The sequence below is a fragment of the Balearica regulorum genome, chromosome 29 (assembly GCF_011004875.1).
Source record: "Balearica regulorum gibbericeps isolate bBalReg1 chromosome 29, bBalReg1.pri, whole genome shotgun sequence".
NCBI classification, from domain to species: domain Eukaryota; kingdom Metazoa; phylum Chordata; class Aves; order Gruiformes; family Gruidae; genus Balearica; species Balearica regulorum.
Window position 1 is genome coordinate 958,518 of NC_046212.1, and position 23,036 is coordinate 981,553.

Genomic DNA, 23,036 nt, shown 5'->3' on the forward strand with positions numbered 1-23,036 from the left:
AAGGGGCTCTGGTTTGCATAGTCCCACCCCAAAAGGGGGGGACCCGCCTTCCCCCCCCCCCCCCCCCGAGTCGAATTGCGTGGGAACACGTGTGCGCACGAGTGTGAGGGCCCCCCGGTCGGCACCCGGTCACACGCTCTGGCTCTGCCACGGGTGGGTGGGGGACTCGTGGGGTCCTTTTTGGGGGATGCAGAGAGCCCCCAGCTCGGGGAGGGGTATGGGGGTGCTGCGTGTCCCCCCCCCACTCTCAGCACCGTCCCGGTGGCCCCAGGGACACGGATTTGGTCGCACGGACCAGATATGGCCGGGAGGTGGGACGGGGACCCACCACCCACCGAGCTCTGCAGGGTGGGGTGCACACGCAGGGGGACCCCGATCCCGCAGACACGGGGGGGACCCCGGTTTCGCAGAGACAAGGGAACCCCGACCCTGCACACGGGCAGTGGGACCCCACTCCTGCGCACAGACGCGGGGGGGACCCCGATCTTTCCGGCTGGGGGGGTGTTTCCAGGTCCCACCCGGGACCGTCCCACCCGTGCGCGCGGTTGGCAGCCGTGGGGGGGGGGGGTGTCTGTGTGCGTGGGACCGTGCCCGTGGGACCGCTTGTGCGGGACAGTGGCTCCCCCCCCCCCCGGTAAGCCCCGTCCCCCCCCGGTGATGCCGCCCCCCGCCCGGTGCCCGGTCCCAGCCCCGCCGGCTCCGGCCCCGCCCGGTGACCCAAGAGCCCTCCCGGGCCGAGACTGGCCGGCGGGGAACCTGGGCCCGGACGCTCCTGCCCAGCCGGCCCCGGGTCCCGGTACGGGAGCGACCCCCGGCAGCGCCTCACGCCCGTCTCCGCCGCTCGCTCCTGTCGCTTTAAGGGATCTCCCGCGCCGCCCGCTGCGTCACCGCCAGCCCGGCCAATGGGACGGCGCGGGGGGCGTGGCCAGCGGAAGGCGGGAAGCGGCGCGGGGCGGGGCCGCCGTAACATTGTTGCGCGCGGGGGGAAGCGGCGGCCGCGATCGTTCCACCCGCCGCGCGCGCGCCCGGGACCCCCCCCCCCCCAGGGACCCCCCGGGGACCCCCCCCCTCCCCCCAGGGGACAACCCCCCCCCGGGGAAACCCCCCTCCCCCGGGGACCCCCCCGGGGCCGCCCCGCACCCCCCCCCCTCCCGGCCGGGGTCGCTCCCCCCCCCCCGCCCCGGGGTCGCTCTCCCGGTGCCCCCCGGGCCCCCCCCATGGAGAACTTCCAGAAGGTGGAGAAGATCGGGGAGGGCACCTACGGCGTCGTGTACAAGGCCCGGAACAAGGTCACGGGGGAGGTGGTGGCGCTCAAAAAGATCCGCCTGGACACGTGAGTGCGGGAAACGGGGGGGGGGGGGGCACCGGGGAGCGGGGGGGGGGCACCGGGGAGCGGGGGGGCACCGGGGAACGGGGGGGCACCGAGGGGGCCGGGCTCACCCGCCTTCCCCGCAGGGAGACCGAGGGCGTCCCCAGCACGGCCATCCGGGAGATCTCCCTGCTGAAGGAGCTCAACCACCCCAACATCGTCAAGTGAGCGGGGGGGGGGCACGGGGGGGGCGGGCAGGACGGGCCGGGGGTCCCCCAGGAGCGATGGGGGCGGTGGGGGGAGCCCCGCAGCCGTGTCACAGCCCTGGCTCCGTCCTGGTGGCACCGGGGGCGGGGGGGCCGTGGGGACCCCCCCGAGGCCGTGGGGACCCCCCCCGTGGCATCGGCCCAGGCGGTGCCCGCTCCCCCAGGCTGCTGGACGTGATCCACACGGAGAACAAGCTCTACCTGGTCTTCGAGTTCCTGCACCAGGACCTGAAGAAGTTCATGGACTCGTCCTCCATCAGCGGCATCGCCCTGCCCCTCATCAAGGTGCGTCTGGGGGGCACGACGGGGGGTACGGGGGGGTCCCGGCCCCGCTGAGCCCCCGTCCCCCCGTCCCCGCAGAGTTACCTGTTCCAGCTGCTGCAGGGCCTGGCCTTCTGCCACGCTCACCGCGTCCTGCACCGCGACCTCAAGCCCCAGAACCTGCTCATCAACGCCGACGGCGCCATCAAACTGGCCGATTTCGGCCTGGCCCGCGCCTTCGGGGTGCCCGTGCGCACCTACACCCACGAGGTGGGCTCTGGGGAGGGGGGGGGGTGCTGGGGGCGGGTTAGGGGGGTACCCGGTGCCCATCGTGTGTGTGTGTGTCCCCCCCCTTCTCCGGGCCGTGGCAGGTGGTGACGCTTTGGTACCGGGCCCCCGAGATCCTGCTGGGCTGCAAGTACTACTCGACGGCCGTCGACATCTGGAGCTTGGGCTGCATCTTTGCGGAGATGGTGGGTGCACCCCCCCCCCCCGCAACGACATTCCCACCCCCCCCGATGTCCCCCCGTGTTGGGGTGCACCCGTGGTTCTGCCCGTCCCGTCCCGGTGATGATGCAGCCCTGACATCACCGGGGCTGACGCCCGCCGCAGCACCCTGGGAGGGAATAAAGGGGCTTTGTGGGTGCGGGGAGGGGGGGGCGTCATGTGAGCCCCCCCCAGCTTCCAGGGTCCGCATCACGCGGCCGACCGCGGTGCCCGGCGCTCCCCGGGGAAACCGAACCCGGCTCCAGCCGCGGGGACGGTCACGAGGGGCCGGCGTGAGAGCTCACAGGGTGGGGGCCACGGGTGATCCCCACCCCGGGGGGCCTGATGGAGCCTGTTTCCCCCCCCCACCATGGTGCCCAGATCACCCGTCGCGCCCTGTTCCCCGGGGACTCGGAGATCGACCAGCTCTTCCGCATCTTCCGCACGCTGGGGACGCCGGACGAGGCGGCCTGGCCCGGTGTCACCGCCATGCCTGACTACAAGCCCAGTTTTCCCAAATGGGCCCGGCAAGATTTCGGCAAAGTGGTGCCGCCGTTGGACGAGGAGGGACGGAAGCTGCTGGCGGTGAGCGAGGGGCTGGGGGGGGGGGGTGTCGGGGGGGGGGGGGGGCAGTGGGGACCCCCCGCCTCTCACCGCCCCCCCCATCTCCTCCCGTAGCAAATGCTGCACTACGACCCCAACAAACGGATCTCGGCCAAGGCGGCGCTGGGACACCCCTTCTTCTGCGACGTCACCAGGGCTGTCCCCCACCTGCGGCTCTGAGCTGGGGGGGCCCCCCCCTTCCCCCCCCCCGCCTGCACTCGCGGGGGGGTGTCTCGGGATGGGACGGGCAGCTGCCTGCTGCCCAGCGAGGGTCTCGGGGGGGGGGGGGGCTGCCTCCTCCCGAAAGGAGCCCCCGGTCCCTGTGCTGCGAGAGGTGACGTCTGTCCCTGGGGGGGCTCAGGACCCCCCTACGCCTCCCTCCTGCCCCCCCGCCCTGGGCAGAGCCCCCCCCCCCGGGGACAGGGAGCGGGTCCCACGCCTGCCAGAGGGTCCCATCCTGCTCCGCTCCCCAGCGCGGCGAGACCCCCCCCCCTCGCCCGGACTGTCGGCACTTACGGCCCCTCTGGGGGGGGGAGCACCTTCATCCCCACCATCCTCATCCTCACCCCCAGCATCCCCCAGCGCGGCACCGGCCGGGGGGGGGGGGGGTCTGTGCCCCCCGCGTGGGTCTCCTGCCCCACGGGAAGGGGGTTTGGGGGGGGGGGGGTGTCCCCTGCTGAGCGTGTCCCTCAAAGCCCCCTGCCCCCCCCCCCCCGGCTCGGGGCCCCCCCTTCCCCTCCCCCCCGCGGTTTCCTCGCCGATTTTTGTAACTTCTGCAATTTCGTACCGAACGTCCAACTCTGTGTGTGGCGCCGGGGGGGGGTGGGGGGTGTCACTGTCACCCGTGGGGCCTCTCCCATACATGGGGGGGGCGTGTCCCCTCTATACGTGTCCGTGACCGGCCCCACGCCTCCCGTGGGGTCCCCAGTGGCGCCCAGACCCCCCCGTTACACACCCCCCCCCCCGTGGGGCTCCCCAGGCCTTGGCCCCGCCCACCGCCCCGAGGCCCCGCCCCTCGGCCACACCCTGCGGTGGCCACGCCCTCCTGTGCTCTGGAGCGCCGCTATTGGCTGGGCCGGGCCCCGCCCCCAGGGGAAGGCGCTGCCGCATTCAGGGAAACGGAGCCGCCACCGGGGGGGGGGGGGAGGTCAGAGGTCGCGGTTCCCAGCGGCCGCCGCGCACACTCAACTGCTGCCCCGCGGGCTGTCAATCGTGGACAGCGTTTCCTGCGATTGGTTGCAGCGCAACGCCGCGCGCCCGCGTCACTCATAGCGTTGATTGTGATTGGGCGATGCAGCAGCCTTCTGCGTTCCGATTGGCTTCTGCGGCCGTGGAGGTCCTCCCCCTTAGGTCACCTTATTTGTTGCTGGTGCCGCCCCCCTCACGCTGCGGCGCAACCCGTTGGCTTCATGCCCCATCAGTCACCTCGAGCCCCGCCTCCTTCATGACGTTTCCGCCGACCGTTGGTCGACGGCTTCCCTCGCTTCCATTGGCTTCGAGGCGCTGCCCATCTGCCTGCTCTCCGCCGCCGATTGGCTTCTCTACGCGGGGTGGGGCGGTGACGCTCCCCCCCCGCCTTTTCCATTGGCCCGCTCGAGAGGAAGAGGCGTATCCGCCGCCCCGCTGCGCGTCTCCGATTGGCGCAGCCTCCTCTTAATCCCGCCCGCGCCAGGAGGGTTTGGTTGAGCCGCTGTTTGTGCACTCGGGGGCCGCGACGGGAGGGCTGGGCCGGGCCGGGCGCTGAGGTACCGGGGGGCCGCGGCCGGGCCGGGGGAGGCCCCGGGGGGGGGGGCGTGGGGAGGGCGGCCGGCCGGCCGGGGGTCAGGGCCCGCTGGTGGAGCCGGGGCCTGGGCGGGACTCGGGGCGTCGCGGGGCTCCGGGGGGCGGCGGGCTGGGCAGGGCTGGGCTGGGGGGGGTAGGGCCGTGTGCGGGGCGGCGGGGTTTCCCCTCCGGGCTGGGGCTGCCGGGAGCCCCCGCGACTCGCCCGCCCCCGGGGCCCGAATCCCTTCCGGGGGGGGTTCGGGGGATCGGGGGGGGGGCGTTCGCCGTCCTGCCCCACCCGGGACCCCGCGTTGCCCGTCGCTCCCCCGCTGGGGGTCTGCGGTCCCTGCCTGGGTGTCGGGGCATCGCGGCGGGGGCTCCCCCGGGCCGCCGAGAGGGAGCTGGTGCAGCCGGGCCCCGCCCCCCCCCCTCCCCCCGGGACGGGGCTACCGGGGGTCCCCGCTGCGGGTCCCCCCCCCCCCCCCCCCCGCCCCGGTCTCACCGGGCTGGTGCCTGCGAGGTGCTGGGGCGGTAAACGTGGGGCTGTGGGCTGCCCGTGCCCAGGAGGCCGCCGGTGTTTGGGTTCGTGCTGCCGGTACGGACCGTCTGTGGTCCTGTCTGCCCGTGTAAAATCGGATACCGGCAGCAGCTGGGGCGAGGGCGGGACGCGGAGGCCAGGAGCCCCTCGGAGATCCCCGCAGAACAGCCCCCCGAGCCATCCCGGTGGGGGCGTGCGGCTCCACGAGGTGCCCAGGTGAGCCGGGAGAGGCCCCGGTTTTCTGCGTGGGGCTGCCAGTCTCCCACCCCTCCGTACGGCGGGATGCGCGTCGGCCGCGTTTTCCCACCGATTTCCGCACCGGACCCGCTGCGGAGCCAGGGCTCCCCCAGAAGCAGGGGCTCCCCCAGGAGCGGGGCTTCCCACACGCTTTCACCCGGAGCTTTGGCTTCCTGAGCCTCTCCTGGTTCGGAGAAAATCTGTCTGAGGCTGGAGGCACCGACTGGTCCACGGGTTTGGCTCCTGGGCTGCAGCTTCGGCCACCCCAAGGAAGGAGTCCCCGTCCCTGGCACGTGGGTCTAGGTCAGGGCCAACCGAGCCGGCGCCGAACCTGCTGGTACAGGTTGGGAACTGCCCAAATTGGTGCAAGATGGAGGGACCCGGCGCTGTCGTGGAAGAGTGGATCAATAAATGCTGTTCTCCTCTCTGAGAAGCTGCTCGCAGGGCTCCTCTTCTAAAGGGCACTTCCCGCAGCAGCGTCGTGCCGGGCTGCATCACTCGAGTCCGCGTGGGACTCGGTGTTTGTGCCAGGCACCTGCAGCCAGTGGCGGCTCGGCGCCGGAGCGGAGCCTGGATCCCTCCTGGGAGGCCAGGAAGCTTCGCCGGGGTGGCCTTGAGCGCGTGTCGGCGCTATCTCGGGTGAAGCGTGGGGGGATGGCGTGTGGCCGAGCGGAGCCGCAGCCTGTCCCTTGACCGGGGCTGTGAACCAGCTTTGCCGCACGATGGGCCCGGTACAGGCGGCGTGACCGCCAGGCTTCACGTGCCATGCGGGTCAGGGGAGAGCACCAACACCATCGTGTCACCGAGCCACCAGAGCTGGCTGAGCTGTGAGATCCCGATGCTTCGTTAAGGCCGGATGCCTAATGACAAGAGCCGCGGGATGATTTTATACGATGCTCGGCAGCGTGCACTGGCTCAAATTCGCTCCGAGAGCCAGAGCTCCTGCGGTGGGCCTGGCTCCGGTGTCCCAGCACCGCTGCGTGGCAAAGGCTGGGCTTCCTCTGTAACCAGGACCCCTTCCCCAGCACCGGCTAGGCGAATCGGCGGCGGCCGAGCCCCTGCACAGTTGCTCGAGTGAGATTGGGACATAGGAAAAGTATCGCTGGCAACAGGAAAGCAGTTAGCCCAGACGGGCTGTTGCAACCCTCCCCTGCAAAGGACGCCCCCTTCTCCCGGTTCAGCCGGCGCGGCCCTCGGCGTGCTCAGCCACGGGGCTCGGTGGTCCCGGTGGCACCGGCAGCCAGCGGTCAGGCGAGATGCTGCCTCTGAACGCCACGTCCCAGCGGCATGGGGAGGCTGCGGGAGCGTTTGGGATCCCGTTTGGGAAGGGTGTTTTGGAGGAGAGGGAGCGAGGCAGCCTCGGACTCCCCGAACATCATCGAGCACCGGTTGACCCAGTGCGGGCGCAGCCCTCGGCCAGGGAAAGCTTCTGCCGCGGCGGCAGGGGAGGAGCAGGTTCAAGCCGGCAGGTTTTGTGGCCCCGCTCGTGGTTGCTGGTGCTTGCCGTGTCGCACCGTAAATCTCGCTCAACCGGCAGCTAACAGTAATCGCTGATGACACGGAGGCGCGCCAAAAATAGCTGCAGACTTCTACGGATCGACGTATCGTCGTCTTTACACCTGTTGTGGCGATGTTTTAGTGTGACTGTATGGTTGTCTCGGGGGTCTGCGAAGCTTCTGAAGCCCCGGTGTGCCTGGGGAAAGCTGAATTTCGGTGATTGTATCTTCCTTAACGCTTCGCAGAAGCCGTGGTGCAGGCGGGATTTCATGGCCGCTGTGCTTTCAGTGTGCGTGTCCTGAGGCAGCTCCTGGGCAGGAGAATCTGCTCCGGCCGGGGCTGGGGGGTCCCACTGAGCGAGGGGGGGTGAGGATGGAGCCGTCCAGCCCCAGACGTCAGCCGCTCGGGTGGGAGCAGCCGAAGCCTCGGGGCCGTTTCCCCAGCAAACCCTGGGCTGCTCCCGGCAGCCGATGGCTCTGTGGGGCAGCGATGGCTTCGTCCAGGAGCTCTTCCCCGGAGCACCCACCCGAGCAGGGCAGAGGGGGCAGCTCCCACCCCGCTGTCTGGAGGAAGAGGAGGAAGAGGAGACCCACGTGATGCCAGAGCCAGGGTCCACGGGCCACGTGGCTCCTGGAAAAGGTGACTTGGGGTTTGCCCCGTATGGCTGCCGGTGTAGAGGTGCGGTGTGAGGCCAGGCACCCGGTGAAGCCACTGCCGGTCCCTGCGGTTGGGGGTCCTGGCTGGGAGGGACCATCCCCTCCGAGCTGGAGCCCTTTGCCCACGGCTGCGGGTGCCTGGCAGCTCCTCCCTTATAAATACGCACGGGATCTATTCTGGGTGCTTGCCGCGCGGCTCCGGCTGGAGCTGCGGAGCAGAACGACAGGACCTGGTGTGGTAAATCCCCAGCGAGCGGGTGGTGGATCTAAGGGTGGTGCTGAGTCCCCACGGGGTGAGCTGCTGCCCCGGGGCTGGGGCCAGGGTCTGTGCGAGTGCCCTCAACCTCTGCACCCACGAGGAGCCCGGGCTGCTGCCGAAATAGCACCAGCGCAGCGCCGGGGGGAGAGCAGCTTTCGGCAGGGAGGTTGCCCCAAGGAAGGAGGGAGCCAGCCTGGAGGACGTGCTTGGAGCCGTGGACTGGCCCTGGCAGCGCCGGGCTGAGCCAGAGAAAGAAAGGGAGAACGGCCTTGGAGAGGGCGAGGCGGATCTGTTCCCAAAGCGGATTCCAGCAGCGGTTCCTTCAGAGCTCGGTGGTATTTCAGGGGAAGGAGCTGATCTCGCTGGCAGAGCGGGGGTAGCACTGGGTCTGCAGCGGCCAGTCCTGGGGGGTGCAGGGGGCTGATTCCTCTTGTGCTTTGGGCTTCGGGGGCGGCTGGAGCCAAAACGATCCTCCTGCCCCACACCGCTGCTGGAGCGGGTCCTGCTCTCTGCCCTGGCCTCATCGCGGGCTGCGTGGCTGCCGGGACGGGGATTTCTGCTCAGAATAGTTAAAATACTTGTAAAACCATCAGCCCTGCCTCTAAGCTCATGAGAGCGGCTCTTGGCTCGAGCGATCCTGAACTTCATCCATGCCCAGCCTCGTCCTCTGTGAGTTCTCCCGATGCATTTCTGGATCGTCGGCGGGCGTCGGGCAGCTGTGCCGGCCACTTCCCGGCGGGTCGTGCCAAGCCGTGCTTGGGATGCTGCTGAGGCCGTTGCTGAGCCGTCCCTTTCCCAAGCAGCGTTCCCTGTGCCGTGCCGATGAGTTTGTGTTCCCGGGGCTTTGCTGTGCCTTGGGGGAGGCGAGGGTGACCCCGAGCCCCCTTCTCCCGGACAGATCCAGGCATGGCTGGGTCAGGGTCTGGGCGTGGCTGGATCCGTGCCGTGTGAGCGCTGTGGGTAGCAAGTGTTTCCTGCCGGGCTTGTCTGGCTTTAGCCCCGCTTACATCCTCGGACAGATGGGGAAGGGGAACTGGCAACAAACAACTTTCCGCTTGTTGGTTCTGGTCTCTGCAATCCTCATCCTGTTGCCTGCCCGGCCCCGCCGGTGCGGATAAATCTCTGCTGCGGTCCCGCAACCTTGGGACTGGAGGCGTTACGAGAGAGAGTGAGATTAGGTCCTAAAGGAAACACAAATCCTGCTTTCTCCCACTTTCTCTGGGCGTGTGAACCACAGAAGCCGAAACTCCGGCTGCTGCCTGGTGACTCCCTGGCTCTCGTCTCTTCTCCGAGTGCCCCTTCCCGGCACCCACCCCCTCGGTTTCGAGGAGCCGCGTCGTTCCGGGTGCTGTGCGTGATCCCCTCCTCCCGGCTGGCTGGCGGGGAGGCAGCCGGAGCTGTCGTGGCATCTCCCCGGCTGCCGTATAAACGAGAGCGATCCTGGCCCGGAGCCGCTCGCTGCCGGCCAGCCGCTCTCCTGCCACCCCTTCCCCACTAGCCCGGCTCCTTGTCTCCGGTGGCACGGTGTGTCCCGGCACGGGGGCCGCTCGCCGCGGGAGGGTTGGGAGGACTGCTGACTCACTCCCAGCCTCCTCAGCCGCGAGGATCCCGTCTGCCTGGCTCTTGGATTAGCTCCTACCGACCAATTTGCTGCTCCGTGAAATCCCTCCGGAATTGAGGTTCGCGGAGCGGAGCCGTGGCCTTGCGCGTCTGTGCCACGTGCTGCTGCGGGGTGCCTGGGGAGAGACCCCGCGTGAGGGGACAGAGACCCCGGGGAAGGACCCCGTAACGAGCAGCGTGCTCCAGCTTGAGGCAAGGAGTGTTTTGCCCGCTGAGGCTCGGCAGAGCGTGTCTCCGTGGATGTGATACGGTCCCGGGGGGACATAGGGACGCTGTGCTGCGTGCGTTCGGCATCCTGACGGTGCTCCCCTCCTTCCAGGACAGCCGAGCGGATCGAAGGCCAGCACCCTGCACCCAGCCCCTGCCCCGTGCGGACGCCTCGGTGCCTTCCCGGCTCTCCGGTTAACGAGGCGCGCGGCGCCAGCAGCACCCAGGCCATGACCAGCCGAGGAGCCGCCAGGCCGAACGGGCAGTCCCAAGCCAGTAAAATCTGTCAGTTCAAACTGGTGCTGCTGGGCGAGTCGGCGGTGGGGAAATCCAGCCTGGTGCTGCGCTTCGTCAAGGGCCAGTTCCACGAGTACCAGGAGAGCACCATCGGCGGTGAGTCGGCGAGAAGTGCCCGTCGCGGGTACTCTCGGGTGCCCGCAGCCCCGTCGCCTTGCACCGCTTTTATTTCCCCGTTGAATACGAGCCCCTGCCAGGCTCCGAGCCCCCTGCCCTGCGGCCGCGGTGTGCGGCCACGTTCCCCACGCCTCGTCCCGAGGTCTCGTGGTGTCAGCGTCTCGGTAGACGTGGCGGTCCCTCGGCGTGGGAGCCCTTGCCGATCCCCCGATAAGCACGCCACTCGTGCAGAGCAGCTGGGATTATTTTTTTTCTCCTCGGCAAGCCCGAGTGGTGGCCGGGCTCAAGGTGGCTAATGGGTTCTGCCAATGGGCTCAATTAATGGACTCCTCCACCCAGCAGGGCCGTGCAGTCCCGGGGCCGTGCGGTCCCAGAGCCGGCTGCGGTGTTGGGGTGCCAGACTGGGGGTGCGAGGAGGGTTCCCCGCTGCCTGTGGGGGTACCAAAGTGATGCTAACGCCATCTTTCCTCCCGACAGCGGCGTTCCTTACACAGTCCGTCTGCCTGGATGACACAACGGTAAAGTTTGAGATCTGGGATACGGCCGGCCAGGAGAGATACCACAGTCTGGCCCCGATGTACTACCGGGGGGCCCAGGCCGCCATCGTGGTCTATGATATCACCAACCAGGTAGGGGCCCCCTCCGCGCTCCTCGGCTGCTGGGCGCGAGGCACCTGGGTTAAACCACCCGGGAGCGAAGGCTCGTGTGGCTCAGGGGGTGCTCGTGGCCGTGGGGGGGTCTCCCGGGGGGCTGTCTTCTCTCAGGGGGGCAGCTCGTGCCGCAGGGGGGGTCCCTCCAAGACGCCCGCCTCGCAGCACAGCGATGGGACGCGCCTTGAGTTCCCACCTCTGCCCCTAGGAAACGTTTGCGCGGGCGAAGACATGGGTGAAGGAGCTGCAGAGACAAGCCAGCCCCAGCATCGTCATCGCCCTCGCGGGCAACAAGGCCGACCTGGCCAGCAAACGCATGGTGGAATACGAAGTAAGCGTCGTCGTGAGCTCCCCTGCCCTGCCCAGGCCCGGTGCTGCCGTGGGGGGTGTGCCGCGGGTTCGGTCCCCGGTCCCTCACCCGGCTGCTCGTGTCTCTTCCAGGAGGCGCAGGCCTACGCAGATGACAACAGCCTATTGTTCATGGAGACGTCGGCCAAGACAGCGATGAATGTGAACGACCTCTTCCTGGCCATCGGTGAGGCCCCGGGAGGGGTGGGGGGCGAGGGGGGGGTAAGGGGGTCTGCAGTTTTCCCCCCACCCCGAGCTTTAGGGGAGGCTGAGCAGAGCTGGTGCCTGTCCTGCCCTCTGGTGAGCGCGGCTCTTCAGGGCCCGGTGACGGCTGTGCCACGGGCTGCGGCGCTGCTACCGGGGCTCAGCACCGAGGCGCACGCAGCTGACGCTCGGGGCAAAAGCAGCTGGAAGGGAAACTGCTCCTTCTTCTTGATGAAGTGCCTGGCGGGCGCTTTGCCTGTGCGGCTACGACGGCTGCAGGGTCCCACCGGCTCCCTCGGCCTGCCCCGAAGCCCGCGGTGGCGGTGCTGTGCCACAGAGCCGCCCCCCGCCCCGTCCCGCTCCCGCCGCCATCTCGCCTGTCTTCCCCTTCCAGCCAAGAAGCTGCCAAAGAGCGAGCCCCAGAGCACGAGCGGAGCGGCGGGCCGGAGCAGAGGCGTGGACCTGCACGAGCAGAGCCAGCAGAACAAGAGCCAGTGTTGTAGCAACTAAAGGGGCGGCCTCCGCCAGCGCGAGAGGAAGAGCTAAGATAATAACCTCCATCCCCGTCCACCACACCTCACCTCCATAACGGCACACCGAGAAACCCGTCTGAACCAAAACCCTCCCGAGAGCTCCCTCTAACTGCACTTTTTAATGCTTCAAAACCACCACCGCACCCGTTACCACCATCCCGATGGCAGTGGAACTAGATCAGCCGGGGACTTAACTTCCAAAAAAAAAAAAACCAACAAACTCTTCTTCACTTTGTATTATAGGTGCAAATAGCGACCTAATATTCTGATTTTTCTCCCTCCATCTTCCTCCCCCTCCCACCCCCCCTCTCTGCTTTGGTAAATCTGGGTTCCCGTTAACGTCTCTCCTTCCACCCTCCCCGTAGAGCTGGGGCGGGGAGAGACCCGAGGAGGTGGCAGCATCGGCCTCGGAGGTTCACGTTGTGGCGAGCCAGCTGGAACCAGCGACCTCCGGAAAACATGAGATTTTTCCATGGGGGTCTGTCATGGATTTCTTTTTTCTTTTTTTTTTTTTAATTTTTTTTTTTCTCCCTCCTGTTTCTTCTGTTTGGCTGTCGGGGGGAGGGAGGAAAGCTGCAGTGTCCTTTATTTCTTCCTAGGTGGCCTTTTTTGCCGGAGGATCGGAAGTGCCTGGGGACTTTTTATAGGGGAAGGGGGGGGAAGCGGGGTGACCGCCAGACCCCGAGCACCGATCACTTCCCACCGCTCCACCTTCGCCCGTAGAGCTGTCGCACATTATCACCGCGGCCGTCCCGCGAGCGACAGCGATGTCGCTCCGGTGATCCCGATGCCGGCGGGGCGTGAGCGGCTGCGGTGACGAGCCCACCGATTTCTCCTCTCGCTCCATGGTTTGGCCCCGGCGAGCGGGGAGGGGTCTCTGGTTTGCACTTTAGTCCTGGAAATGTCCCGTTAAGATGCACCTTGGGGGTTTTGGGGGGTTTTTTTGGGGTTGTTGTTTTTTTTTTTCTCTCGATCCTGTTGGGTCCGAGCCCTCGGGGGTGGCGGAGGGGGGAAGGAGGCGCCGTGCTGATCCCGTTTTTGTTTCTGCTTTCCCCAAGGAGCTCCCTCGGCTGGAGGAGCCCTCGGTTCCGTGCCCGGGAGGGTCGGCACGTTACCAGGCACCGTCGGTCGGTCGGTCCCGGCAGCGAGACGCCCCCGCCGCCCTCTCCGGGGGGATGCAGGTGGCGCCCCCGGGTGCTGGGCAGGTGCCTCTGGTCAGGGCGTTGCAGCAGGAGGGCTCACCCCAAAAGCGGGGACACCCCGAAGCGGCAGCACGTCTGCAGAGGGCAGCACCGCCCGGGCAATGTGTCCCAGCACCGGGGCCGGATCCTGCTGCTCCCAGCGCCTGCCAGCAGCACCCCGCTCTGCCCCGGGGGTGTCCCGCTTGCAGGGCAGGGGGCTCGGGGGAGCTCCCGGGGCCGTGGGGCGGAGGGAGCAGTCTCGTATGAAGCCCCCCAGCGCGGGGGCAGAGCCCGCAGGCAGATGAACCCCTTCCCCACCGCCCCGGCCCCCCCCCGGGCCCCGTCTGGCTTCCCGGTACCGGTAGAGCTTTGTGCCGCGACATGGGAACCGGTTGTGTCGTCTCTTGGGCTGGGGTCTGGCTGACGGAGCCCCCCCCAAGGCGGTGACGTGTACTTAAGCAGGGACCGTGGCCCCGTTCCCCCCTCCCACGGTGTCCCTCACCCTGCCGAGACCACCCCCCCCTTTCCCCCACCATCTTCTGGCCAAAACCCTGGACCAAATGGGGACACTGCAGCTTTTCTCACTTTTTTTTTTTAAATTTTGTTTTCCTTTTTCTTCTGCTTCTCCTCTGATATAATTATTACCTTTTTTTCTTTTTTTTTCTTTTTTTTGCTTTGAGAAAGCTCCTCCATTGCATTTAAATAACAATCATGGTAACAGAACTCAACCGCTGATTTACCGATGTATTTAATGTAAGTAAAACCAAACCAAACAACAAAAAAGGAAGGAAAAAAACAAACCAAACCCCAAAATCCTCTGTGTGCTCAGGGAGGGATTTAAGGGGTGGGGGGTTGAATTGGTCGCTGCCTCCCCCGGTGCCAACAGCCGGTGTGAGGCCCCAGCCCTGCCCCGATAACGCTTATCGGAGCTGCCAGCTGGGCGGTGGCCCCCGGGTGTTGCCCGCCGCCCGCCCGGGGAGAAGGACGGGACCGACCCCGGCTGCCCACGGGGAACGGCGGGGGGGGGGCGCGGTGGTAGCGCTGGCCCTTTAAATCCCCTCCCGGTGTTGCCCCTTTAAATCCCCCCGGTGTTGCCCCTTTAAGTCCCCTCTCGCTCCCTGGTGGACCCCCACCTTTTCCAAACAGGCTCAGGCCACGCCCACGCTGGCGGTCTGGGGGCGTGGCCAGAGGGCTCGTCCCCCCGCTGAGGCCACGCCCATCGCCTCTCTCTTAAAGCGGTAGAGACGGGGGGGAGGTTGCGTTACCGGAGCCGTAACGCAGGTGCGCGGCGGGAACGAACCGGGACCGGGCCGGGGCCGGAGGGGAAGGGGAGCACCAGAGCGAGCGGGCGGGGAGGGGCGGGGATGTCCCACGCAGGTCTCTGGTGCCCGGTGTCCCCGGGGTGGGGGATGAGGCTTCCATCGGTGCCGGTTCCCGGTAACGGTGCCCGGTGCCCGCCCCAGCCGCTCTTTCCCGCTCAGGTGCCGCCGCGATGCTGCTGCTCCGAGCCATCGCCGGGCGCAGGTAGGAGCCGCCCCGTCGGGGCTCCCCGCGGACCCCGGTGTCCGTCCGTCCCCTCCCCGGGGCCGGTCCCAGCTCCGCTCTCCCCGCAGGCTCCCGCCGCTGTCCCGCCGCGGCTGCTCCCGGTTCCCCCCAAGCAGCCCGGTCGCGGGGGGACCCCGGGGGGCGGCTCCGGTGCTGGCGGCGCTGCTGGGCCTCGGAGCCGTCCTGGCCTACGGAGAGCGGCGGCGGCGGGTGAGCGGGGGGGGGGGGGGGGGGGCGGCACCGGGGGAGGGAGAAGCACCGGGACGGGGCGGGGGGGGCGGCACCGGGATGGCCGGATCCTCCGGGCGGGGGGTGAGCACCCCGGGGTCCTTCTCTGGGGCGGGGGGGCTGCTGAGTCCCGGGGGGGCAGCACCGGGGTGCCCGGATCGTCCAGGACACCCACCCCCCCCCCCGCCTTCCCCCACGGCCCTTCTGCGGGATGGGGGGGCGGGGGAGCCACGCGTCCCCCCCCGGCTGTGGGTCACCACACCGGGGGGCCGGTTTTGGGGGGAGACCCCAGGGACCTGGCGGGGGGGCGATGGGGAGGGGGCACCCCCCGGGGAGGGGGCAGCGGGTGCTGACGGGGTCGGGGTCCCCCAGGGCGCCCAGGCGGCCCAGGCCACCCCCGTCCCCCAGTACCCCCTGTACACGCGGGAGGAGGTGGGGCGGCACCGCTCCCCCCAGGACCGCGTCTGGGTGACCCACGGCACCGAGGTCTTCGATGTCACCGACTTCGTGGAGCTGCACCCTGGGGGGGCCGACAAGCTGCTGCTGGCGGCCGGCGGGGCCCTGGAGCCCTTCTGGGCCCTCTACGCCGTCCACAACCAGCCCCACGTCCTGGAGCTGCTGCGGGAGTACAAGGTGGGGGAGCTGAGCCCCGAGGAGGCGCCGCCGGCCCCCGACACGGCCCAGGACCCCTTCGCCGGGGACCCCCCGCGGCACCCCGGGCTGCGCGTCAGCAGCCAGAAGCCGTTCAACGCGGAGCCGCCGGCGGAGCTGCTGGCCGAGCGCTTCCTGACGCCCAACGAGCTCTTCTTCACCCGCAACCACCTGCCGGTGCCGGCGGTGGACCCCGGCTCCTACCGGTTGCGGGTGGAGGGGCCGGGGGGCCGGGCGCTCTCGCTGTCACTGACCGAACTGCGCAGCCGCTTCCCCAAGCATGAGGTGACGGCCACGCTGCAGTGCGCCGGCAACCGCCGGGCCGAGATGAGCCGCGTCCGCCCCGTCAAGGGGCTGGCGTGGGACATCGGGGCCATCAGCACGGCCCGCTGGGGCGGCGTGCGGCTGCGTGACATCCTGCTGCACGCCGGCTTCGAGGAGGAGCGGGAGGGCGAGTGGCACGTCTGCTTCGAGGGGCTGGACACCGACGCCGGGGGGGCCCCTTACGGCGCTTCCATCCCCTACGGCCGCGCCGTCAGCCCGGCCGCTGACGTGCTGCTGGCCTACGAGATGAACGGCGAGGAGCTGCCCCGCGACCACGGCTTCCCCCTGCGCGTGGTGGTGCCCGGCGTGGTGGGCGCCCGCAGCGTCAAGTGGCTGCAGCGCGTGGCCGTCAGCCCGGCCGAGAGCCCCAGCCACTGGCAGCGGAACGACTACAAGGGCTTCTCGCCCTGCGTGGACTGGGACACGGTGGATTACTCGACGGCGCCCGCCATCCAGGAGCTGCCGGTGCAGTCGGCCATCACCCGCCCGCGCCCCGGGGAAGCGGTGCCGGCCGGTGAGCTGACGGTGAAGGGCTACGCCTGGAGCGGGGGCGGCCGGGAGGTGGTGCGGGTGGACGTCTCGCTGGACGGCGGCCGGACCTGGCGGGTGGCGCGGCTGGCGGGCGAGCGGCCGGTGCCGGGACGTGCCTGGGCCTGGGCGCTGTGGGAGCTGCAGGCGCCGGTGGCGGCGGGCGCCGAGCTGGAGATCGTCTGCAAGGCGGTGGACAGCAGCTACAACGTGCAGCCCGACACTGTGGCGCCCATCTGGAACCTGCGCGGGGTCCTCAGCAACGCCTGGCACCGCGTCCGCGTCACCGTCAGCCGCTGACCGTCCCGGCGGCTTTCCCCGCTCGCCCGCAGCCGCTCAAAGGTCGCCGCTTTTTACAGCCCCCGACGTGTGAAAGTGGCTCCATAAAGATTGCGCAGTTTTATGGACTTGGCGGTTTCCTGGGGCAGCGCGGGGACAGCGGGACGGGATGGGGCGGGGGGACGACACGCACACGACAGGGTGGGGGTTGACCCCGGGGACCCCCCCAGCCCCCCCCCGGGCCCTTCCCCCCGTGCCCTTCCCCCTGTGTCGTTCCCCCCCCCCCCCCCCCGCCACGGGTCCCCTCTGACCCCAGGTACCCCCCTGCCCCTGTGGGACCCCCCTGCCCCCCCATAACCCCCGACCTGCGGATTCCTGACATGGCCCTGCAGCCCCCGGGACCCCCCGGTCTCTCTACGGGGGACGCCACCCCCCCCCCCCGCCCTACGGCCCCCCAGCCCTGGGCCCCCTTGCTGCGAGGGGACCCCCCCCCGCCGGTACCGGGTCCCCCTGTATCGATGGCCGCCTCTGGGGGCGGGTCCCGGTGCCTCTCGGTGAGTCGCCGCTCCTGCCCGTGAGCCTGTCCCCGCCGTATCGATTATCGGTTATCGATTATCGGTTATCGATTACTTGCTATCGGCTATCGATTATCGCCCCCGCACAAGCCCCTTACACCCTGGGTCCATCGATGCCCTCGGCGCTCCTCTGCCCGCCCCTGGGCAGCCGGCTGCCGCTCGATGCGCCGGCGCTCGGCTGAGCCCCCCCGTGCCGGCCCATGGCGGCCGCGGCGCCCCCCTCCCGGCGACTCGAGGGCGTCGGCGCTCGGCTGTGCGGCCTGGCTGCGCGCGGGGGCCGGAAGTGGCTCGGGGCGGGCGGGGGGGCCCGGGCCCTCCTCAGGTGAAGCCGCCGCCGATGGAGCCGCCGCCGCCGCCGAGCCCCTGAGCCCCCCCGCCGCTCCCCCACGCCCCGCGGCCGGGCCGGGCCAGGGGGGGGCCCTCCCCGAGCCCCGCCGGTGAGAGGGGAGCGTTGTCGGGGGGGCCGGGTGGGGTGGGAGGCAGCTGGGCCGGGGCCGCTGTCCGGGGCGGGGGGGGGGGGGCTGTCAGGGGTTGGGGGGGGCTGTCAGGGCACGGGGGGGCTGTCAGGGGTTGGGGGGGGCTGTCAGGGCACGGGGGGGCTGTCAGGGCACGGGGGTGATTGGGCCGGGGGGGGAGGGAGGTGTGACCGGGCCGGGGGGTGATGGGACGGGGGGTCGCCGTGGGGGCGGGGGTCTGTTCTGGGGGGGGGCGGGGGGGTGTGAGGTCCTGGCTGGGGGTGTCAGTGTCCTGCGGGCGTGTGTCTGGGGGGGCTGTCACGGCTTGGAGTGGGGTCTGTACCTCGGGGGGGGGCAGGGAGCGGGAGGTGTTTTGGGGAGGTGTGAGGCCCCCGCGGTGGGGGGGGGTGGGGTGGGGGTGCTGTGCCCCAGGCTGGGCCCCGAAATCGTCCCTGAGCCCCTTTCCCGGGACGGCTGGAGGGGCTGGAGCCAGCCCGGGGGGGGGGGGGTGTCCCCCTCCTTACAGGGGTGCAGCCCCAAAACTTGGCCGCTCCGGAGGATGAGGGAGCTGGAGACGGGGAGGGGGCGCGGGGGACCCCACCTCGGTGCCAGAGCGTCGCGGTGGATGAAATGATGTTTCTGGGAAACAATGGGCTTCACCGGCGGGACGGCAACGGGGGTGCTGAGGGCCTGGGCGCGGGGGGAGCCCCGCCGAAGTTCTTGTGCTCGTCCGTGTTCCATGGAGGGATCTGTCTGTCTTTGGGATCGTTTCCCTGCGCTTCCCTCCCTTCTCCGCGGCCGTTCTCTGGAGCGTCGGGTTTTGCGAGAGGATGGTTCTTTGGGGTTTTGGGGCGAACCTCCCCCCAAGCGCTTTTACTCCCCCGTAACACACCTGCGCCGGTGGCTCCGGGGTCGAGGTTGCTGCGGGCGCTGCTTTTTGGGTGAAGCCTTTGGCTCCAGGGCGGGTTTTCCCCGACCAGTCTGTAACGCCGGAGCTTGCTCTGTGGTTGTACAACGGGGACGTGGGGTTCACCCCCCGTTTTCGTGTTGCCCAGCTGGCGTCCCCCAGTGCTCTGCCCCCCGTTACTGATTCAGGGAGGGGGGCACCGGGACGGGCAGCGCGTGGCTGCGGCAGCTCGGGAGGAGCGGAGAGGGGGTACGAGCTCCCTGAAGCCCGGTGCCAGCGTCCCGGGTGCTGCCTGACTCCGTCCCCGTTGAACCCCTCCTGAAGAGAAGCTGCGGTGCCGACGACCACCTCGTTTTGCTCACGTCCGTCGTCAGCCCCAAAACAGGGGCTTCGTGCCGATGCCCTGTGGGGAATCCCCCCCCGCTCAGAGACCCGAGGGGGGGGCACAGGAAAAGGCAGCAGCGGCTCTGGGGAAGGTCTTGGGCCAAAGCTGCTGCTGGCAGCCTGGCTGTAAGCTCCTTCTCCGGTCGTGTTGCTCCTCGCGGAGTTTCGGCTCCTGGGTACGCGGTGGGCGCGTGGGGCCCGTGCTGCGAGGACAGGCGGATTCTCTCGGGCACCGACGCTTGGGACAGGCAGCGTTGGTGCTTTGTGCCCAGGGAGGCTGGTGTCTGTGGGGCGAGGGCGGCGTTGTCCGGGTGAAGCTCGCAGACACCTTCGCGCTGCGTATCGAGGTCCTGGTACAGAGAAAATAGGGAGCGTCTGCGTCTGCTGGGTCGCACCCGGTGCCCCTTGGCTCAGGGGAGGCTGTGCCGGGGGCGGTGGGGAAGGGTGAGCCCCGTCTTGCGGCACGGCTGGGGCGAGGGGACGGGGATAACAATTTTTAGCCTCATCTTGGCTTTCGCTTCCAAGGACTCGAGGAAACCTGAGCGGCTTCGGTGAGCCGGCGTGACAGAGGGGGCTCTGGAGCCCTGGGGAAGGTGTCGGTGTTCAGAGGAGCCAGTGAGCCCCAGGCCCCCCCCCCCCCCCCCCCAGAGCACCAATTCTGTTTGCACAGCGGCGGCTTGTGCTCCTGAGGGGAATTACAGGAACCGCGGGGCCGACGTGGTCTCTGCGGCCGAGGACGGAGCGGGGTAATCCGAGGGCAACGGACGCAGGACGGGCGCGAGGAGGGAGCATCCAGCAGAGGATTAATTTTTCTCCGCTCTCGGTGGATCAGTTCCATTTAAAACGCCTGTGAGTGTCGTTAGCGAAGTTGGGCCGCAAACGATAGTGCTGAAACTGCGGCGCGGCTTCGCTTCCTGAAGGCCTGGGGATCTCTTTCCTGCGGCCCGTATCTGTCCGTCCATCCGTCCAAGGAAGCGCCGAAGAGGGAACTTCTCTTTCCTCCCTCCGCTGCTAGGGCGGTCTCCCAAAACGTCTTTTCATCTTTTGTAGGCTCCGGCGTTGTTGCTCACGGTTATTATTTATTCGCATTGTGGTGATGCCCAGAGGGCACAACACGGGTTTAGATGCTGAACAAAGACACGGCAGCAGACGGCCCTCGGTTTGCTTTGAATTAAAACTTCGTGGAAGTCGCTGAATCTCGGGAGCCTGTTTAAGATGAGAAATTTTACGTTTTACACTGCGCTGGTTTATAGTGCTTTTTCCATCAGCGGGCTTTTAAACAAAATTATATCAATGAGCAGGCAAGGCTCGTGTCCTGTCGTGTTAGTGTTAGGAGCCGTTCCAGCGGGGAGGAGCTTCTCCAAGCGGTGAATATTAGTGGAAAAACAGCATCCCCGCTTCGATGGGAGACGGCGCCCGGTGTCTCCGCTGCAGTCTGCTGGACCTCGCTTCGATTGCCGATCCAGGGTCTGGATCTGGATCCTCGGAGGGTTTCTCTCTCTCTCTCTCTCCCCGTTTGATCAAGCACTGGCTTTAGTTGTAAAAAAGGATGGAAGCTGCAGGCGTGTTTGCTCGGTTTTGGGTTAAGGCAGGTGAAACGTGGGCGTTTTCTGGGAGATGGTCTCCGGTCAGGAGCCTGCGGGGTCGCAGGGAGGATGTCGGACCCGTCTGTGGTTTAGGGCTCCGCTGCGAGGTCAGATGCAGCGGCTGCGTTAGCTCGGCTGGTGACGAACCCCAGCGCGGGAGCTTAGCAGCGGGGCACAGCAAGTTTTTCTTTCTGTCCCCACCGCAGTAACTGAAGGATATTCCTGCTGCCTCTCTTGCACCGGTGCTGCGTGGGGTTGGAGCCTCGATTATCCACGTCGGGGGAGACGAAGGGTCTGTCCCCAGCCCGGCGGTGCGGAGCTGTCAGCTGCCGTCCTCCAGCTGCAGCATTGCATTAAATCGTTTATATTTTTTTTTAGCAATGACACTTCATCTTATTTAATAATACATTTCAAAATATGGAAACAATGGGAACTATTTCATAATGGATAAAACATATCGCAACGCTTTAATTTTCGCTTTTGAAAGGCGGCTCCGTTCGTTTCTGCCTCTGTTGAACCGTTCGAGTCGGGGTCTTCCCCGGCGAGCGGGGCCCGGCTCTGCCGGTACCGACACACGCGTGGCAGAGCTGCTTCCTCAGCATTCCCATCGGGGACGCTCGTGGGACAGGGGGTTCTCCGTGAAAACAACCCTTTCCCCTGCCCTGGATTTTGAAGTGTGTCCAATGACAAGAACTTTTGGGTTTTTTTGAGCACCAAGCTTCTATTTACGGCAAAGGTGGAAAAAAAAAAAAAAAAAGTCCTCGCGTTGGAAAATAAACGGCAGCTAATGGAAACAATGGTTGGGAAAAAGAAACTGCAGGGACCTTTAGAGCACTTACTAATTCTTACCCTGACAGGAGGCTTGAAGACGTTTGCCCCCAGCATCCCTCCCCACGCACGCCTGTTTTCTTCTCACCACGGGCTCGCTGCTTCCGGCGACTCCGGTCTCGCCAGCGCCGAGCCGAGCTGTCCGGCAGCAGGTCAGCGGGGAGCTGGGAGCCAAACCCCGGCACGGAGAGAGACGTGCTGGGGTCTGGGGGGTGTTTGGGGCAGCAGAAAGCTGGGACCTGGGTGTCCGCACCCCTCAGGAAGCGATCCCTGCCTGCCAGCCGCGCTGCTGGACCAGCAGAGAAATGGGTGAGAGCGCAGGGTTTTGATGTTTCTGGCTGGTTTCTGGGTGAGTTTGGTGGGAGCCGTGCATTTACCCTGCGCAGGGGCTGGTGGTGTCGCCTTAAAGATAATCTGGCGGATACCTTGGTGGAATGAGCCTGGGGTGTCTTTTCCTGCTGTCGTGGCATCCGGAGAAGCGTCTTGCTGCTGGTGCCGAGTGTTCGGGACGGTTTCATGGCACTTGGGGTATGACCAGAAGCACTGGGGAGAAATGAAGGGAAACAGGGGAAAATAGGGAAGAAAATAGACTGGCTTTCCGAAGGACCGCAAGGCTAACGGGCGTTAAAAAATGGGCTCCGGAGGCAGCTGATGTTGGAGGGTGCGTAGCAGCAACCTGCAGGCTGGGCCGGGTGGGATCTAAGAGATTTTTCCTGTTTCTGGGATATTTCTGCCATCCCAGGACTGAGCAAAGACCCGGCCCCTCTCCCGGCGCCGGAGGGGCGCCCAGGCCTGGCCTTCGTCAGGAGCCTCTTGTTATTAGTGCAAAGGACGTTCACAAATTGCACCATGCCGAGATGGAGGTTTTGTTAAATTGGGCTAGTTCCGAGGACTTTTTTTATTTCCTTGAGCGTTGCCACTTGGGGAAAAGTCCTTATTTCAGAGGGGAGGAGAGCGTGGAGCAGCGCTGAAGGCACTCTGCTCTAATTTTAGTGCGCTTCTGTCTCCGATTCCCAAGTTGCTGATCACACCTGAAAGCTGGGAAGAAAGTCCAAAGACGGAGACGTGCTCTCTGCGCCCGACGGTCCAAACCGCGGAGGTTTGTCTGACCCAGACCGCCCCTCCGGAGCGAGGACAAACACCGCGCGTCGGGCTGCGGCTCCCGGGGGGGGATCGGCGAGGGGTTGCCCGTCCTCGTGGGATGAGCAGAAGCCGCGTCCTTGGAAGCGGCCCCCTTTTTCCCGGGAATGTGTTTTCACCCGGGCCGCGGGGTTTTGTCAGTCTGGCCGTGCAGCCGTTTTTGAGGTGCTTTTCAGATCAAAAGGACTCTGGGAGCAAATGACGTGCAGAACCGTTTTCTAGCTGAAGGTTAATTATGGTCTGTCGTTACTGCGGAGCTATAGGTTCATTTGAGCTAGGTGCTTTTTTAATTTGCAATTTTTTTTAAATTGCAATTCCTGCTTGCAAAGGCCTCAGCCAAAATTAAGGAAACTAACCGCTGGCACGTGGCTCCTGAAACACTCCCAGTGATTTTCTCCGAGTCCCCTTTTAAAATACAAAGGAGTGAGGAATCCAGCTCTTTTATTGCCCATCGTCCCGTTAACATTAACGAGACTGGCGTGTGCGAGGAGGAAGTAGGAGTTACAGAACTGGCTCCTCAACTCAATTTTATCAGGCTCGTTATTAGCTGATTACTTTGAGGGAAATTAATTTCTC

At 67.2% G+C, this 23,036-nt stretch overlaps 4 protein-coding genes across 12 annotated transcripts in view; all 4 read left to right on the forward strand.

Moving 5' to 3' along the window:
• The first annotated feature begins 1,159 nt into the window (after positions 1-1,159).
• CDK2 (cyclin dependent kinase 2) lies at positions 1,160-3,642 on the forward strand. Its single transcript, XM_075737913.1, has 7 exons — positions 1,160-1,333; positions 1,456-1,533; positions 1,740-1,860; positions 1,936-2,106; positions 2,208-2,309; positions 2,704-2,907; positions 3,001-3,642. Exons 1-7 carry the CDS (start codon positions 1,218-1,220, stop codon positions 3,103-3,105), a joined length of 897 nt encoding a protein of 298 aa, XP_075594028.1. The 5' UTR covers positions 1,160-1,217; the 3' UTR covers positions 3,106-3,642.
• Positions 3,643-4,520: 878 nt separating this feature from the next.
• RAB5B (RAB5B, member RAS oncogene family) lies at positions 4,521-13,829 on the forward strand. Of its 3 annotated transcripts, none has more exons than XM_075737914.1 (6): positions 4,521-4,670; positions 9,818-10,093; positions 10,592-10,743; positions 10,973-11,095; positions 11,206-11,299; positions 11,711-13,829. In XM_075737914.1, exons 2-6 carry the CDS (start codon positions 9,931-9,933, stop codon positions 11,824-11,826), a joined length of 648 nt encoding a protein of 215 aa, XP_075594029.1. In that variant the 5' UTR covers positions 4,521-4,670; positions 9,818-9,930; the 3' UTR covers positions 11,827-13,829. The 3 variants fall into 3 exon arrangements, with proteins under 3 accessions (XP_075594029.1, XP_075594031.1, XP_075594030.1); XM_075737916.1 differs by having other exon boundaries at positions 4,604-4,670; positions 9,813-10,093; XM_075737915.1 differs by lacking the exon at positions 4,521-4,670 and adding an exon at positions 9,176-9,552 and having other exon boundaries at positions 9,813-10,093.
• Positions 13,830-14,181: 352 nt separating this feature from the next.
• On the forward strand, positions 14,182-16,709 carry SUOX (sulfite oxidase). 2 transcript variants are annotated; one of them, XM_075737910.1, is made up of 4 exons: positions 14,182-14,311; positions 14,512-14,554; positions 14,644-14,785; positions 15,176-16,709. In XM_075737910.1, exons 2-4 carry the CDS (start codon positions 14,523-14,525, stop codon positions 16,604-16,606), a joined length of 1,605 nt encoding a protein of 534 aa, XP_075594025.1. In that variant the 5' UTR covers positions 14,182-14,311; positions 14,512-14,522; the 3' UTR covers positions 16,607-16,709. The 2 variants fall into 2 exon arrangements, with proteins under 2 accessions (XP_075594025.1, XP_075594026.1); XM_075737911.1 differs by lacking the exon at positions 14,182-14,311 and having other exon boundaries at positions 14,332-14,554.
• Positions 16,710-17,342: 633 nt separating this feature from the next.
• Positions 17,343-23,036, forward strand: part of IKZF4 (IKAROS family zinc finger 4) — a 30,088-nt gene continuing 24,394 nt past the window's right edge. For 3 of the 6 annotated variants that reach the window (XM_075737903.1, XM_075737907.1, XM_075737906.1), the window contains exon 1: positions 17,344-17,597. The gene's annotated coding sequence lies outside the window, so the exon portion shown is untranslated. Of the gene's footprint in view, positions 17,598-23,036 lie in introns of all 6 variants that reach the window. The other 3 variants (XM_075737904.1, XM_075737908.1, XM_075737905.1) reach the window with 2 other exon arrangements.